This window comes from Homalodisca vitripennis, chromosome 3, assembly GCF_021130785.1.
Source record: "Homalodisca vitripennis isolate AUS2020 chromosome 3, UT_GWSS_2.1, whole genome shotgun sequence".
Lineage (NCBI taxonomy): Eukaryota > Metazoa > Arthropoda > Insecta > Hemiptera > Cicadellidae > Homalodisca > Homalodisca vitripennis.
This window is the reverse complement of record NC_060209.1, coordinates 56,455,638-56,469,800: the sequence shown is the minus strand read 5'-3', so window position 1 is coordinate 56,469,800 and position 14,163 is coordinate 56,455,638. Positions and strand designations below refer to the sequence as shown.

Genomic DNA, 14,163 nt, shown 5'->3' with positions numbered 1-14,163 from the left:
TGTAGCAATTAATTATAGTCCTTTGTAAATTTAAAACCAGAGGTGGAAGATGACCTGGGCACATGAAAAAAAATTCAATTCTTTAAATCTATTGACTGCTGATATATTTTTAATGTCCTCAACACCCTGTTATTTTCAAATGGTTAAAAATAGGCTTATATTGTATATATATACTTCAAATATAAAGATTTTTCTACATTTAACTTTTAATATTTCTTAACATTCAAATACAAATTCTATGAAAACTATGCATAGTGTGCGATAGACCAGCAACAAAGAAAAACAAAATTCAAACGATTGGATGTTCGCTGCAAATATGTAAGGGCGGAACCACATGATATGGCCTCAAAGTCGCTGTTGAAAGTAACTGCCACATATAAGCGTAAAAATGAGTTGAATAAATGTATCGAATTAAATAAATTTATATTGGAATAATAGATTTAAATAATTAAATGATAAAAATGCCAATGAAATTCATATTCTATAATTAGATGTATTGGATTTTGACCATATTGGTATGGGTTCGACATAGCAAGGAGAAGGGAGCATTCTCCTCTACCTTCCTCCTTATTGGTTAATATCTTGAACATTTAGGATTTGTATTGTTTAAGCACATGTAAATCATGCAATTTATGTTAATGTTTATCAGTGTTTATAAGTTGGTGAAATTATCAACTAAATTACTGATTTTGATCACTGAAATTACTTGATATTTGTTTCAATCACTAAAATTGAGTGAACACATGTTGCATTTTCCTAACTAGAATCATACACAAGTTTATAAACAAAATTCAATTATGTCAAGTTTACCATGATTTGAAGGTAATTAAATTGTAAATAAAGAAGTATTTTTCAATATCAAAATTAGTGTCTGTGATTTAGTGCTTCTACTATTTTTATTATATTTTTAAAGAATAAAGAAATGGTGATTAGAAATCAAACAGCAATTCTTGTCAATGTGAACAGCATTCATCAGGATTGAATGTTGATGTACATTGAAATGACCTACCATTCATCAGAGGTGAGTAACATAATATAACTAATGAGACTCATAAACAAAAACCACTTGTATGAAATGAAATTTATAAAAAAAATTAATTTAAGCCAATTCAAATTAGAATTTTGTAATACAATAAATTTAATGCCTTAATGACCCACATACTTGACAACCTATCAAATTTAATGTTACAAACTTGGACCTGAATTTTAAGTTGAATCTCATTTTTTACAATTGAACCCCACCTTTGGTATCCAAACGTGGAGTGTAAATTTATCTGCATTTAAAACGGAACATTAAAATTTTGCGTGCAACAACCTAGGGCTCCACATCCGACATTAACTGGAACTTTTTTATTTGACACTACAAACGGGCACACATACAACAACACGAAACCATTTCATTTTGACGCTATACCAACTTGGAACTAGAACATTTCAACACCAGCAACGTTGAATCTTCATTTTGACATCACAACTTGGGACTGAAACAACTCAAACCTTTTCAAGGGCCTTTTTATTATCTTTCTTTTAATACTGAATAGTTTTGCACTAAGATATATGCAATATAATTTTAGTATGTTTATTAGGGCTATTAAAGGTACAAATGTATCAAAACTACTGGTTTTTTCCTAACTTTGCTAATTTGACTGGACTATATAAGCTCCATCTTCTACATTAATAATACAAATGGTAATGCGAAATAATAATGATTTAATATAACATAAAATATTTGAAATTGATAAACAAATAATTCATTTGAACACCAAATAAATAGTACAAATTATGATCACATTTATATGTTAAAACAGTATTAAAACATTACATTTTTAGTCATAAAAACTTTTCTGAGGGTTAGTAGGGTTTTTTAAGGAATAACTGTGGAATCTATGTTTTAAATTTTCTTTCAAGGTACCATTTATCAAGAAAAATTATTGTAAATGTTGTGTTTAGCTTTAGTTCACCTTCCTTTTAGTACAGCGTCTGGAATTTGGTGCTGTTGCAGACTTGACTTCTGGAATCTGGAGTCTTATTCATCTGAAGAGATAAAGAAAATTGGTTACAAAGAAGCTTAAAACAAACTCTTTACATCGTTTTGAAATCAGAGACACAATATAAAAATATAGTGCAATCTAGGTGAATAGGTATTCTCATTGTCTCATCAAGTACACCAGGTTATGTGTAGAATACTCGGTTGCTTCACCGTGCTTAGAGATCGTATCAAATAAAATAGAGCACCTCAGTCAATTTAATTAACTTGCATATTGTGTAATATTCTTAGTAAAATAAAAAAGTCTGAATATATTGTATTTTTGTATAATACAGCTAACATTTAAATGTATAGGGTTGTAATATAAAAATAAAATTTATGCTGTGTTTACTCATTTTCATAATTTGTTTATTTATATATGTAATTAATAAAATTACTTCAATAAATTTGTTTTAAGTAGGTTTTGTATGCCATACTACCAGTTAATGACTCAAAGCGGGTGGGTACTAGGATTGTTGAGGCCAGGTGTGTAGTGGTAGAGTCTATAATCCTTTATTAGCCATGGATCTTCAGACAGTATAAGTTTTACTCAATCTAACAGAAGTCAACCGTGCCTACTTCTATAGTTGTGATAAATTAATAAGAATCATAATGATATATGGAGGTAGTATAATTACTGTATGTAAGAGTTAAAAGTTTATGAGACATATTGTAACCAAGAATTGCAAATATGGAAAGTAATAAATTAAGGTTTTCATGATGCGTAAACTAAATACCATGGTAAGATAATCCTTGGTTTGTTATCAGTTGATATTAGTGTTAACAATATTAATCAATTTCAAACAACAGATGCATTACTTGTCATACAATAGCCTTATTACAAGGGGTTTTGTAACTCAAGCCACTCACTGTTAGTATGATGTGTGAAATCAATTTTTAATGTGGCAAATATTACTACGACTAAAAAGCTTAGGTGTAGATTGAATAACGTGATCCTGTCTAACTCAGGTTCTAAGAAAATAATAAGGGTGAATATTCAATCACTGATTAGCATTAAAGAAGTGTAATTAAATTCTCTTATCAGTAATACGTTAAGTTTAAATAATACCTCACAGAGTTTTTGATAAGACAAGGCACATTTACGAAGTGATCTTTAAGTACTTTGAATGTGTGACATTTACATCAGCATGGGTGGATTAAGAAGACAAATATTTGCAGCATTCATAGGTAAACTACAATTTTAACAATGTAACATTCTATTTGTTAATACTTTTTAAGAGATTTGAAAAACAACAGTTTAATACTGATGTTTTGTTATTTATTTTTAGTACTACTGATGCTTTGTTATTTATTTATAGAACTATCGCAAGTTTCAAGACTAGGCATATCCAGAATTAAGTGAAATTTTGTAGGTTATGAACATTTTTAGTTTGAACAATAAATTGACCTAGCTATATTCATACATACCGTATGTAAACTATTTTTCGACATAGTCCCCATTCCTCTCAATGCCAGTGGTGAACCGGGGTATTCATTTTTTATGCCTTCTTTGAATTTGAACTCCTTCATCCACTTTCCCCTTCACCTTCTGGCCGGTTAAAATCTTTTTCCGCCCGTGTGCAGCTTCAGGGAGATAGTAATCTGAACGTGTTTTGTCAGGGAATGTGCAGGATGGTTCAGGAAATCCCATTAAATGAGTTGAGCAGTTCCTTTTTGTCATTGGCAGAGTGTGGTCTGGCATTGTTGTGCAACAGGCAGACTCCCTTTGTCAGCATGTCTCTCCTCTTGTCTGAATCGCTCTCTGCAATTCTTTTAGGGTATCACAGTACCTTGTAGAGTTGATGGTCTCTCCTTGAGGCATATATTCAATTAAAATAATTATACTTTGAGAGTTCCAAAACAAATTTTCCATGATTTTATTGGCTGAAAATGGGGTTTTAACCTTTTGGTGAAAGGTGAAGAAGAGGTATTGAGACTGCCTTATGTTTCAGATGTGTAGTATGTAATAAAATTTCATATATAATAATGATGGAGTGGAGAAATTGCTCTCCATTGAGTTTGTAGCATCTCAAAAACTTCATACCCAGCCTGAGCATCATGCAGAGATGTACAAATGTTTCTAAACTTGCGACACCACTTGGACACACTCATACGATTCATAGGTTGTTCACAATACGCAGTTTTTTAGTCATTTTAAACCTGAACTGGAGTTTTTCCCTTCCAAACGAGTTAACGTATTTCACACAGTGGGAAATTGGATTGATATTTTACACAAAATGTATTGACATCGAACCATTCTCATTGTGTAGAGAAATTAGGCATCACGGCAGTATAGCCAATGTAAAAAATAAACAATGTTACTTTGACTTGGTCTTTAATGAATCCAAAACAAAATAGGACTTTTATAGTACAAACCTAAAAATCTTAAGACTACCATAACTTCAAATTACAAAAATATCAAATGTATAGGATTGACAATAGACTAAACCTTATCTTAGAAACCACAAAGAATTGTGAAAATAATGCTAGCCCCAGTATTTATATGTTATAAAACGAATCAAGCAGATAAGTGACCTACAGGCAGCTAAAACAGCCTATAGTTTAAATAACACTTGAGGTATGGTATAGTAGCTTGGGATGGAATAGTGAGAAAAAAAAAACATTGACAGTATTACTACAGCAGAAAGAAACAGATATTGCGTAGGACTACAATATCGATAGCTGTCATACTTCTCTCGAGAAGTTAAATATACAGCAACATCGCTTTGTTCTTCACACTGAGTGATCTTGAATACTGCTACCCTGATAGTGTCGCAGTAAACTTGTTAAAGAAGTAATTCTGCACATGATACCTCAAACCAATACTGAAATGTTCACCAACACTAGAAATTCTCCGGACTGTGCTACTCCAACACTGTCTATGTATAGAAAGGAGCCATCATATAAACCGGCCATTTTTCTACAATATGCCAGACAAGCTGAAATTGGAATGAATCAAGTCTTCCAAGATGAAGCTACAGCTTCAAGACCACCCATTATAAACTGAACAAAAATTCCTAATTTGAAGAAACAATTTAACACTAGACTGCATGACTTTTCTGATATAATTCTGTTACATAATATAAATATGTATTATTTCTGACACTATCTCTTATCTCCATGAAAATAGAGATTTTGATTGATTGATTGTATTTGTACATCTTGAGTTGCATAGGATGCATCTCACAGATTTGTCAATGATTGTTATTGTAACATGTTTTGTTTATTAATATTAAAAAAATATTACTGATTATTCTCACATTTGGCTGGTGATTAAATCACAGACTGCACAAATTTGCAACAGCTCTGCAACTGGTGTGTCGCTGCTCTCAATGATATTGATATAGTGACACCCATGCTCATTACACCACAGGAATGAGATACATAAATTTACAAATTCATTAAAGGAACTAGAATGAAGATTGAATAAAATTAACAAGTTATTTTTCACACTGTTTACCTTAAGTTCTTCATTTCTGACCAAAGTTTTCACAGCTATAGGCTGTTTGGTATGGTTTTTGTAATGCTGTGCAATGTGGGGGCAGTTTGGAATGGTTTTTGTAATGCTGTGGAATGTGAGGTCATTAGCATCATAGACATATGGTGCGTGTTTTACAAATAGAGGTTCTTTCCCTGTTCTGAGCTAAGAATTCTCCATTTTTACATGTTTTAAGCATGGCAAGTCAAGTCCACTAAGCAATATTCCAGAAAAACGTTGATTTAATTATTTATGACACATCTATGACAGAATATATTAGTGCTCTATATATCATGTATCAGTCTTATTTTCTTTTACATTGCATGCAAACCACTAATAATAATTATTTTGTTCTGGAGGCTTACCAAAAAATTAATAAACTACAACATATTTAAACGCCTTCATATTTTTATGGGTTTTGCACTGGAGGCACCAATATGTAGGAAGTCCAGTTCTGCGTAGGACTACTTAAAACATCTTTATATTTATATCCTGGGTGGTAGTGAGCTTGGTAGTAATGATGCAATACTTTTTTGTAGCACAATTCAATTTTAAATGGTTTTAAGTACAATAAAAAAATTAAACGAAATGAAATGAAAAATGTCTTTATTAGAGGCGAAGTTAGGACAATAGAGACACAGTTATCCAAAGTTGATGGGACCAAGCCATTTCAGTCAAGGCACATCACCATTACAAATTTTTTTCCAGTTGGTAATGACATATAAAAACTAAGCAAGCTAATAAATTGCATAACAATATACACATCCCTAAGTTAATTTTTAACATGTATAATATTCCAGTGCGTGTACATACATATCATGGTCAAAAGTCTGCTTCTAATACCGGTAACAGGATTTCTTCACTGTCTCAACACTCACAAAATATATTTTGTAGTCGGACATAAGGTTTTCATACAGTAGTAATGTATGTATAAAACAGTATGAATAGAACGTTTTTGAGTAGATTAACTTTGTTTTTTGAAGGTTTTATACCAATAACAACTGCATTACGTAAAAAGTTCATTTCATATAGGATATACTTTCGATAACCACATCCTAGTTAATACACATATCGTACATCCCCCAAAATCAAAATTAGGACATGTTGCTTAAGCCTATCAAGATTACTGATGTTTAATGAATAGCAAAAGAACAGCAATGTAATTTCTTGAAAAAAAAAAAATAAAACACCTATAATTTATGAACTAGGAGCTGTGTTCAAATTTGATAAAGGTATTAGGATTTTCATGACATTATGGACACAAATTTCATGCAACATTGAACACTATTTCTAGGATTTTATAAAGATGGTACTGCTTTTAGCCGATAGCATTTGATCTGTATTATTTTGTATTTAATTTCCTAACATGTTACAACTATTTAAATGCAAGATTTTTAGGGTGTGCCTCCATATCCGAGGGTTCAGGAAAAGGTTAGTCATTCCACTCCTTTCAAAGATCGAGTGATTAGAAAGTCCAGTATCCCGTTAACCCTTCCCTTCTTCCTGCTGTAGTAACACTGTTTCAATGTTTTTTTTCTCACTATTCCATCCCAAGCTACTATACCATACCTCAAGTGTTATTTAAACTATAGGCTGTTTAATCTGCCTGTAGGTCACTTATCTGCTTGATTCGTTTTATAACATTTTCGTTTTAACTGGGGCTAGCATTATTTTCACAATTCCTTGTGGTTTCTAAGATAAGGTTTAGTCTATTGTCAATCCTATACATTTTATATTTTTGTAATTTGAAGTTACAGATTTCAGTCACTCAGTCTTACTCTCCTTAGATATTTTCAGACAGTTTTCAGGTTTATAAATATTCTTACCAAAATTACAAACTTATATCAGTACAAAACATGTTATATGTTTATCATTTTTCATGTTTCTAAACCAATTTGTAGATTTCATGCTGGGAAATTAGATACGCCATTTGATGTTTTCAAGACAGATGTGTATAATTGTAAATAAGTGTAAAGTAGTGCTGCACCTGCAGTTTGGCTTATCTAAAAAGATGTTCCTATCTAGTAGAACTTGTGTATGTGGATTATGCACCAAACCCTCGTATCTATGGAGATTCACCTAAGAATACCTATATAAATGCTGTTAAAATAAGTACTGACATGTCCAATAAATACAAACTGCTGCAAAAAACAATTCTAAAATAAATGGGTTAGTTGTTAGAGGATTACAGAATATAATGATTAACATTTTCATGAAGATTAACTACCCTTAGAGGATGAAATAGTTTAGCAACCCCTAGAACTGTTTTGTTTTTCAACTTCCTGCTGTCCTAGAAATGTGAAATTTGTCACCTACATGTATTGACTCAACAGACTAGTATCAGAAATAAATTAGACCTGGAAGTAGACTATTCAGATCAACGTATATATAATTTTTTTTCTTGATTGGTGCAACAAAAATTAAAGTTGTATATTTCATCGGTACCTACTCAAAAACTGTTTCAAGCTCCGACTTCATGACACTAAAACATTGCTCCTTTAACTTTAACTCCTAATTATTCTGAAGTGGATCAGGAGATTAGAATAGCTTCCAGTGATCATCACTTATATTCTGGAGTGTTTATTACGCCATTTAAAAGGGATATTCCTATTACATACCTATAGGAAATCATGTGCAAAGCCATGGGTAACTGCTATGTGTTTGTGTGAGTATATATGTTTAATTTCATACCGATTAGTCCATACTATGAGATTACTCCATTATCTAATAACTGTTCTAGCCTAAATACAAGCAATTACTACCAAGTTCAGTAGCTATGTTGGTTGATTTTGTAATCTATATTCCTTTAGCAATACTAAGAATAACATCTAGGGTTTAGTCAAACTGGTTATTTCATTACTTTATCATAATACCACAAATAGCTGCAAAAAAAGATAAAGTGTAATATCCTCCTTAGTAATGACGCTCACTGTTTAAGTGACCACCACTATTCAACTTTGTGGAAATCAAATTGTATTATAGTAAATAAAATCTTGTATTTGCCCAGTTTTGAAATACAATTCAAATCAAATTTTCAAAATAATTTTTTTGCAGGATCGATATCTATCATTAGCAGTGGGATGGCATATGGATGGGTCTCCCCAGTTCTCAACCAGCTCTCTGATGAAGATGGAGAAATCCGTGCGACCAAGGAGCAGATATCTTGGATTGCTGCTGATATTGAAATTGGCTGTCTCTTGACACCATTACTTGGAACTTTTTTAATGGATAAGTTTGGGCGGAAATGGCCTATGTTATGTGCAGTTCCATTGTTCATGATCTCATGGATCCTGACTTTAGCTACAAGATCAGTACAAATACTTTATATCAAGAGAATGTTAGACGGTATGGGAATAGGATTGGTGGTAACAATAGCTCCGATTTATCTGGCAGAAATTGCAGAAGCTAATATTCGTGGGTTGATTATAATGTCAATTGCAGTAACATGGTACGGTGGCATCCTCATTCAATTCTGTCTTGGTACCTATTTATCCTACAATGTCAGTGCATGGATAAATCTAGTGGTACCCATTTTATATTTGATTTTGTTTTCATTTTTACCAGAATCACCTTACTACTTTATGATGAAAAAGCAGGAAAATAAAGCTGCCGACTCACTTGCGTGGTTTCAAAATGTCCGGCCAAATGAAGTTTTTGAAGAGCTCAAGGACATAAAAAGTTACCTCGAGGAAGATGCTAAGAACAAGGAGTCTTGGAAAGCTGTAATAAAAAACACTACTTACAGAAAGTGTCTAGCAATAATGATAGTGGTAATACTTGCAACGATTTTGACAGGACTAACTACAATATTTTCTTATGCTTCAGAAATGTTTGCCGATACAGATTCTGAAGGATTTTTAAATCCTGATACATGCTCAGTAGCAATTGCAACTCTGTTTTGTGTGATGTCTATAGTAATTTATTTTTTAATTGATAAAATTGGCAGACGACCCTTAATAATAGTCTCAGCATTTGGATGTTTTCTCTCTAATCTAGCTTCTGCAGTATTTTCATACTATAAAAATGAATTTAAATACAAATGGATACCACTTGTTACTATAGGATCTTACTGCTTCTTTGTCACTCTGGGTCTAGTCCCAGTTATGTTGGTCTTTCAAGGGGAATTGTTCCCTTCTAGCATTAGAACCTTTGCTTCTGGCATGATTATAGTCATCACAACTTTTGTCTCCCTTGTAGCATTAAAGTTGTACTACATTATTGGTTCTTCAATAGGTATCTATGTCAATTATCTTATATATGCTGTCGTTGCAGGAACTTCTACAGTTTGGCTAATCTTTTACTGTCCAGAGACTAAAAATAAGACATTTGCTGAGTTATTGAAGGAGCTTGAAGGAACTAATGTGGGAGAAAAAATGTTGTACAGAGAAGAAATGCAAATGTTAAACAAATAAAATCTATAAATATATTCCAAAGTGATTTTTGTAATACAAATTTTTTCATTAAGCTTAGTAATATGTTTCTACACAAATGAAAATAGATTTACTAGTTGGGTCATGGCTAAGACTTCAGGTGCTTATAAGCTTTGTTCGATGTTGAATATTGTTAAAAAATTTCAGTTCTTATTTTTAGATTCAGATTCAGATTCAGATTCAGATAATTCTTTATTCATAGGTATTACAGTCAATACATTGAATAGTGTCATTAACTTAAAAGTATTCAACATTTCTTAAAATTAGGCTAATTTTACTTTATTGCATTTATAATTCCTTAAAAGAGTATAATACTTTGATTGTTAGGTAATCCTTAAGTATTTTTTTAAACTTATTGAATGATGGTTCAGCCTTAATATGTTCTGGAATTTTGTTAAAAAATTTGTGAATTTGTGAATTTTACATTATTCTTTCTAAAATTTAAGTTTATGTGTTCATGTATTGCTACTCTATCTATGCTCACGCCGACATCAATGGGGACCTTTACCTGGATAATGAGATATCCTTATCTCTGAACTCTATGATAACTATTAGATCAATTATAATCCTTTCCACACAAGCCATCTTACTGTACCAAGCTCATAATCTTTTATAAGAGTGTTGTAGCCTCCACTTGTGTCAACATCGGGAACCCTCTCTTAAACAAAATGTATACTGCATTAGAATATGAGTAGATGTGGCAAGTGGGGTTAATTCTAACCCACTTGCATTCAACATCATTTAGCAAACACACACTTTTTATGAGTGATGGATTAAAAAGTATGTTATAAGTTATCAGAAGTAAACCATAAACTAGAAAAAATGGTCAAGTTTTCATTGAAGGAAGATAGTTTATCTTGAGCCAATTATTGCTTACCATCATTCAAACTCACCATCACGACAATCTGTTTAAATCAATTGTCTCCAAATTTTAAAAAACCTTCATCCATAGAGGTGTTTAACTTTCTTTAAAACAAAAAATACACATATTTAGTATACGCTGTTTCTAAACACCCCCAATTAATATTTACTACGGTTTTTTTAATTAGCAAAAGGTAAAAAAAACTTTAGAGTTATTATTTAATCAAATTGGATCTTCATTTTTATGTATTCAAAATATAGAATTGGATATTTTTACACTTTGAATTGCCATAGTTAAAACCAAAATATTTAAGCAATATTTCTATTTGTTAAAAACCTGTTATGCCCTCTCAAAAGATGCATGTTGAATATTTATGCAATCACAGAAAAAGAACCAATTTATAAAACTTTTTAATGTGATGGTTTGTTATAATCCTAAATTAAATAATTTATATTTTTCTTATGTTATAATGAGCACCACTGGCATAAAATTAATGGTTTTAGATAACAAATAGGAAATTTGGGATCAATCTATAATTTATATAATACAAGATTTTATTACAAAGCTGTATATTATTATAATTTTGACTGTTATTAGTACGTTTTTTGTTTGCAACTTTAAGATCCAAATTCTTACAATTATGTAGAAATAGTACGAAAAAATGTTGCAAAGATCCAAAACAATAAAATTTAAAATAAGAATGAAATTGGCTTTTTGTATCTTTATCTAATTTTGGGGTAGTTTTCAAGCCAACTAGTTTAACTAAGCTACTTTTATTATCTGCAAAATATGAACATTCCATCCAATTCCCTAACATATGGTTTTAATTACTATAGTGTAATCACAACAACCAATAAATAACTTTTTATTTTGTGAGGCCTTACTATACCAAGGCTATCTTCTTCAAACACATCACCAAAGTAAATTAGTTTATTTTTAACAACAGTTAGACATATGTGATTTTAATATTAATTTGTGTGGAGAAGTGTGTAAAATAAAGATAAATTATTACTCAAGATTATACTATGTAAATTTTGAAAGTTATTTTTGTAATCTTCATAAAAGTAATAAAGAATTTTGTATTGTTCCATCTTCTTAATTTGATAAAGCTTCTGTGTTTGTTTGATTTGTGTAATAGGATTTTCAAGTACATCTCGTATATCTTGGTGTGTTAACATGCTTTAATTTATATTAATATAGGTTTTTTTTAAATATGGTGTGTTCCATATTAGTACAGTGGTGTGCAACACCAGATTTTTCTTTTATGTTGAATTTAATGTGGAAGCAATGTTCTTTAAATCTTGTATGAATTTTTCTTTTTGTCTGTATGTATTTCTTATTTCAGTCATCAAATTTTATTTGATATATACCTGCTATATGTTTCATTAATGTCTTCAGCATATTTTTGGTTTTTCAATTTATTCTTCAAGTTACTTTTTATTTTATATGTAATGTTATGTTTGTATGTCTTTTAAAGATTTTTGTACATCTTTTGATAAATGTGTCCATTTAGTGCTAATCCAATTTGTTTGTAATTGGTCAAGTGTTGTATTTGACTTTTTCTGATATTTTTCTTTAGTTCTTTAAATATATATTTAACTAAATTCATGTTATATTCATTGGAAAACAGTAACACTTTTTATATTAAATTATACGTAGTAAGAACAACACAATACTTAATACAGACGTTTTTTAACCCTCTTTATTTAAAACCTCTTTTTTAACCCTAGATATGTCACATCGACATTAGAAGCAACACACACACATCCCTTGTTTACGTTTAAAATTTCTCAAAAATCATTCCCAAACCCCTATTTGAACGATTTTTCAAAGTTTAAAATAATTTTAATGAGTTCCTTGGGGTCAAATTAAGAGGTTTAACCCCTGAACTGTCGGTGTCTGCTCCCATTTGTAAGAATTACATTAAACTGTTATATACCCCTTAAAATTCTTCAAATATACAGCTTATTGTATATCATTGTTTACAGAATATTCTAAATAATAATAAATTATATTTATTAATAATTTCTTATTTTCAAATAAGATTTCTGTGTTTGAATGCGCTTGATATAAATTTTTTCAAATATTATATAACTTTTCACTATCTTATCATATATGTTAGAAAGATTTATAAAAATTCCAAAGTATACAAAAGAAGCACGATATTATCCTTCCAAAATATATATGGTTTTAGCGGCTTTACTTAAAAAATGTTTACTTTTTTAGCAATTTTTGAACTTTAGTATGTATGTATGTATTTTCAGTCATTTGTATAATGGCTTTACAACACTGGAAATTCAACCGATAAATTAATTACTATATATAGTTATTTTCAGAATATTCCAAATAATAATAATAAATTATCCTCATTGACTTTTCCAACTTCAAAAAAAATTTAGGTATTTTTAATAAAAATATTTTGACATTTTTTATAACTTTGCACTATCTCATCATATACGTGTAAAAGGTTTATATTAATTCCAAATCATAAAAAAACAAAATTTTATACTTACTAAAAATATATAAATAGCTTTAGCGCTTTTGCTTAAAAATTTTTCCTTTTTTTAGCAATTTTTGAACTTAAGTGCAAAATCTACTAACATTGTATTTTTAGCATTTTTGTACATTGCTTTACAACAATGAAATTCAACATATATATGACTTATTTATTATACATCAATGTCTTCAGAAAACTAAAGGAATAATAATACTCACTTATTATTGTTGCTACTTATTTTATTCACACAAAATTTAACCTTGAAAAAGCCTTATAAGGACGCCGGTTCCAATTTAGCAATAGTTTTCTCAAATCACTAAATTTGTTCCTAATTTTTTCCTAAATTTGTTTTGTTTTGGTTATCAGCCATATTACTAATAACCAAAACAAAACAAAACTAAAAATAAATCAATTAGACAGTCGCTCAGGTCAGCTGGTCACAGTCAAAACAGTTGCTCACACAAGATGTTTCTTCTAACTATACAAAAAGGAATATAGTTTGATTTATTGAGTAATAATATACCTCAATCGATAGCCCGATTATTCTGCAATCGATTGATTTTTGGTTTTAAACTGAAATATTGAAAATACACTAATAATAATAGATTTCCGAAATGTTTGCTTACTCGTATATATTGCAGTGCCAGCACGTGAATGGCCTAACTACCGTACATACAGCAGTTGCCAGTTACAGCTTTAACGAAAGAAAATGTGTTCTTTATAACTAATGTCAGTTTATAGTTACTTGGTATAATCACAATACTTACCAAACTGGTAGTCTGACTCACCCTGTAAAATTGTATTCACACCATTGTTCGGATGAGTTATACTGTATATTGTGCATAAAATAAATAGAGATTGGTTGACATT

General features: G+C 30.4%; 1 protein-coding gene across 1 annotated transcript; it reads left to right on the top strand.

Annotated features, from left to right (window-relative positions):
• Positions 1–2,903: 2,903 nt before the first annotated feature.
• On the top strand, positions 2,904–12,501 carry LOC124356918 (facilitated trehalose transporter Tret1-like). Its single transcript, XM_046808217.1, has 2 exons — positions 2,904–3,214; positions 8,559–12,501. The coding sequence occupies exons 1-2, from the start codon at positions 3,154–3,156 to the stop codon at positions 9,914–9,916; spliced, it is 1,419 nt and encodes a 472-aa protein (XP_046664173.1). The 5' UTR covers positions 2,904–3,153; the 3' UTR covers positions 9,917–12,501.
• The last annotated feature ends 1,662 nt before the right edge of the window (positions 12,502–14,163 follow it).

Coding starts and splice junctions, on each gene's coding strand:
- LOC124356918 (XM_046808217.1), top strand. CDS start 3,154: ATGTGTGACATTTACATCAGCATGGGTGGATTAAGAAGACAAATATTT. Junction 3,215..8,558: donor AATATTTGCAGCATTCATAG/GTAAACTACAAT, acceptor ATTTTTTTGCAG/GATCGATATCTATCATTAGC.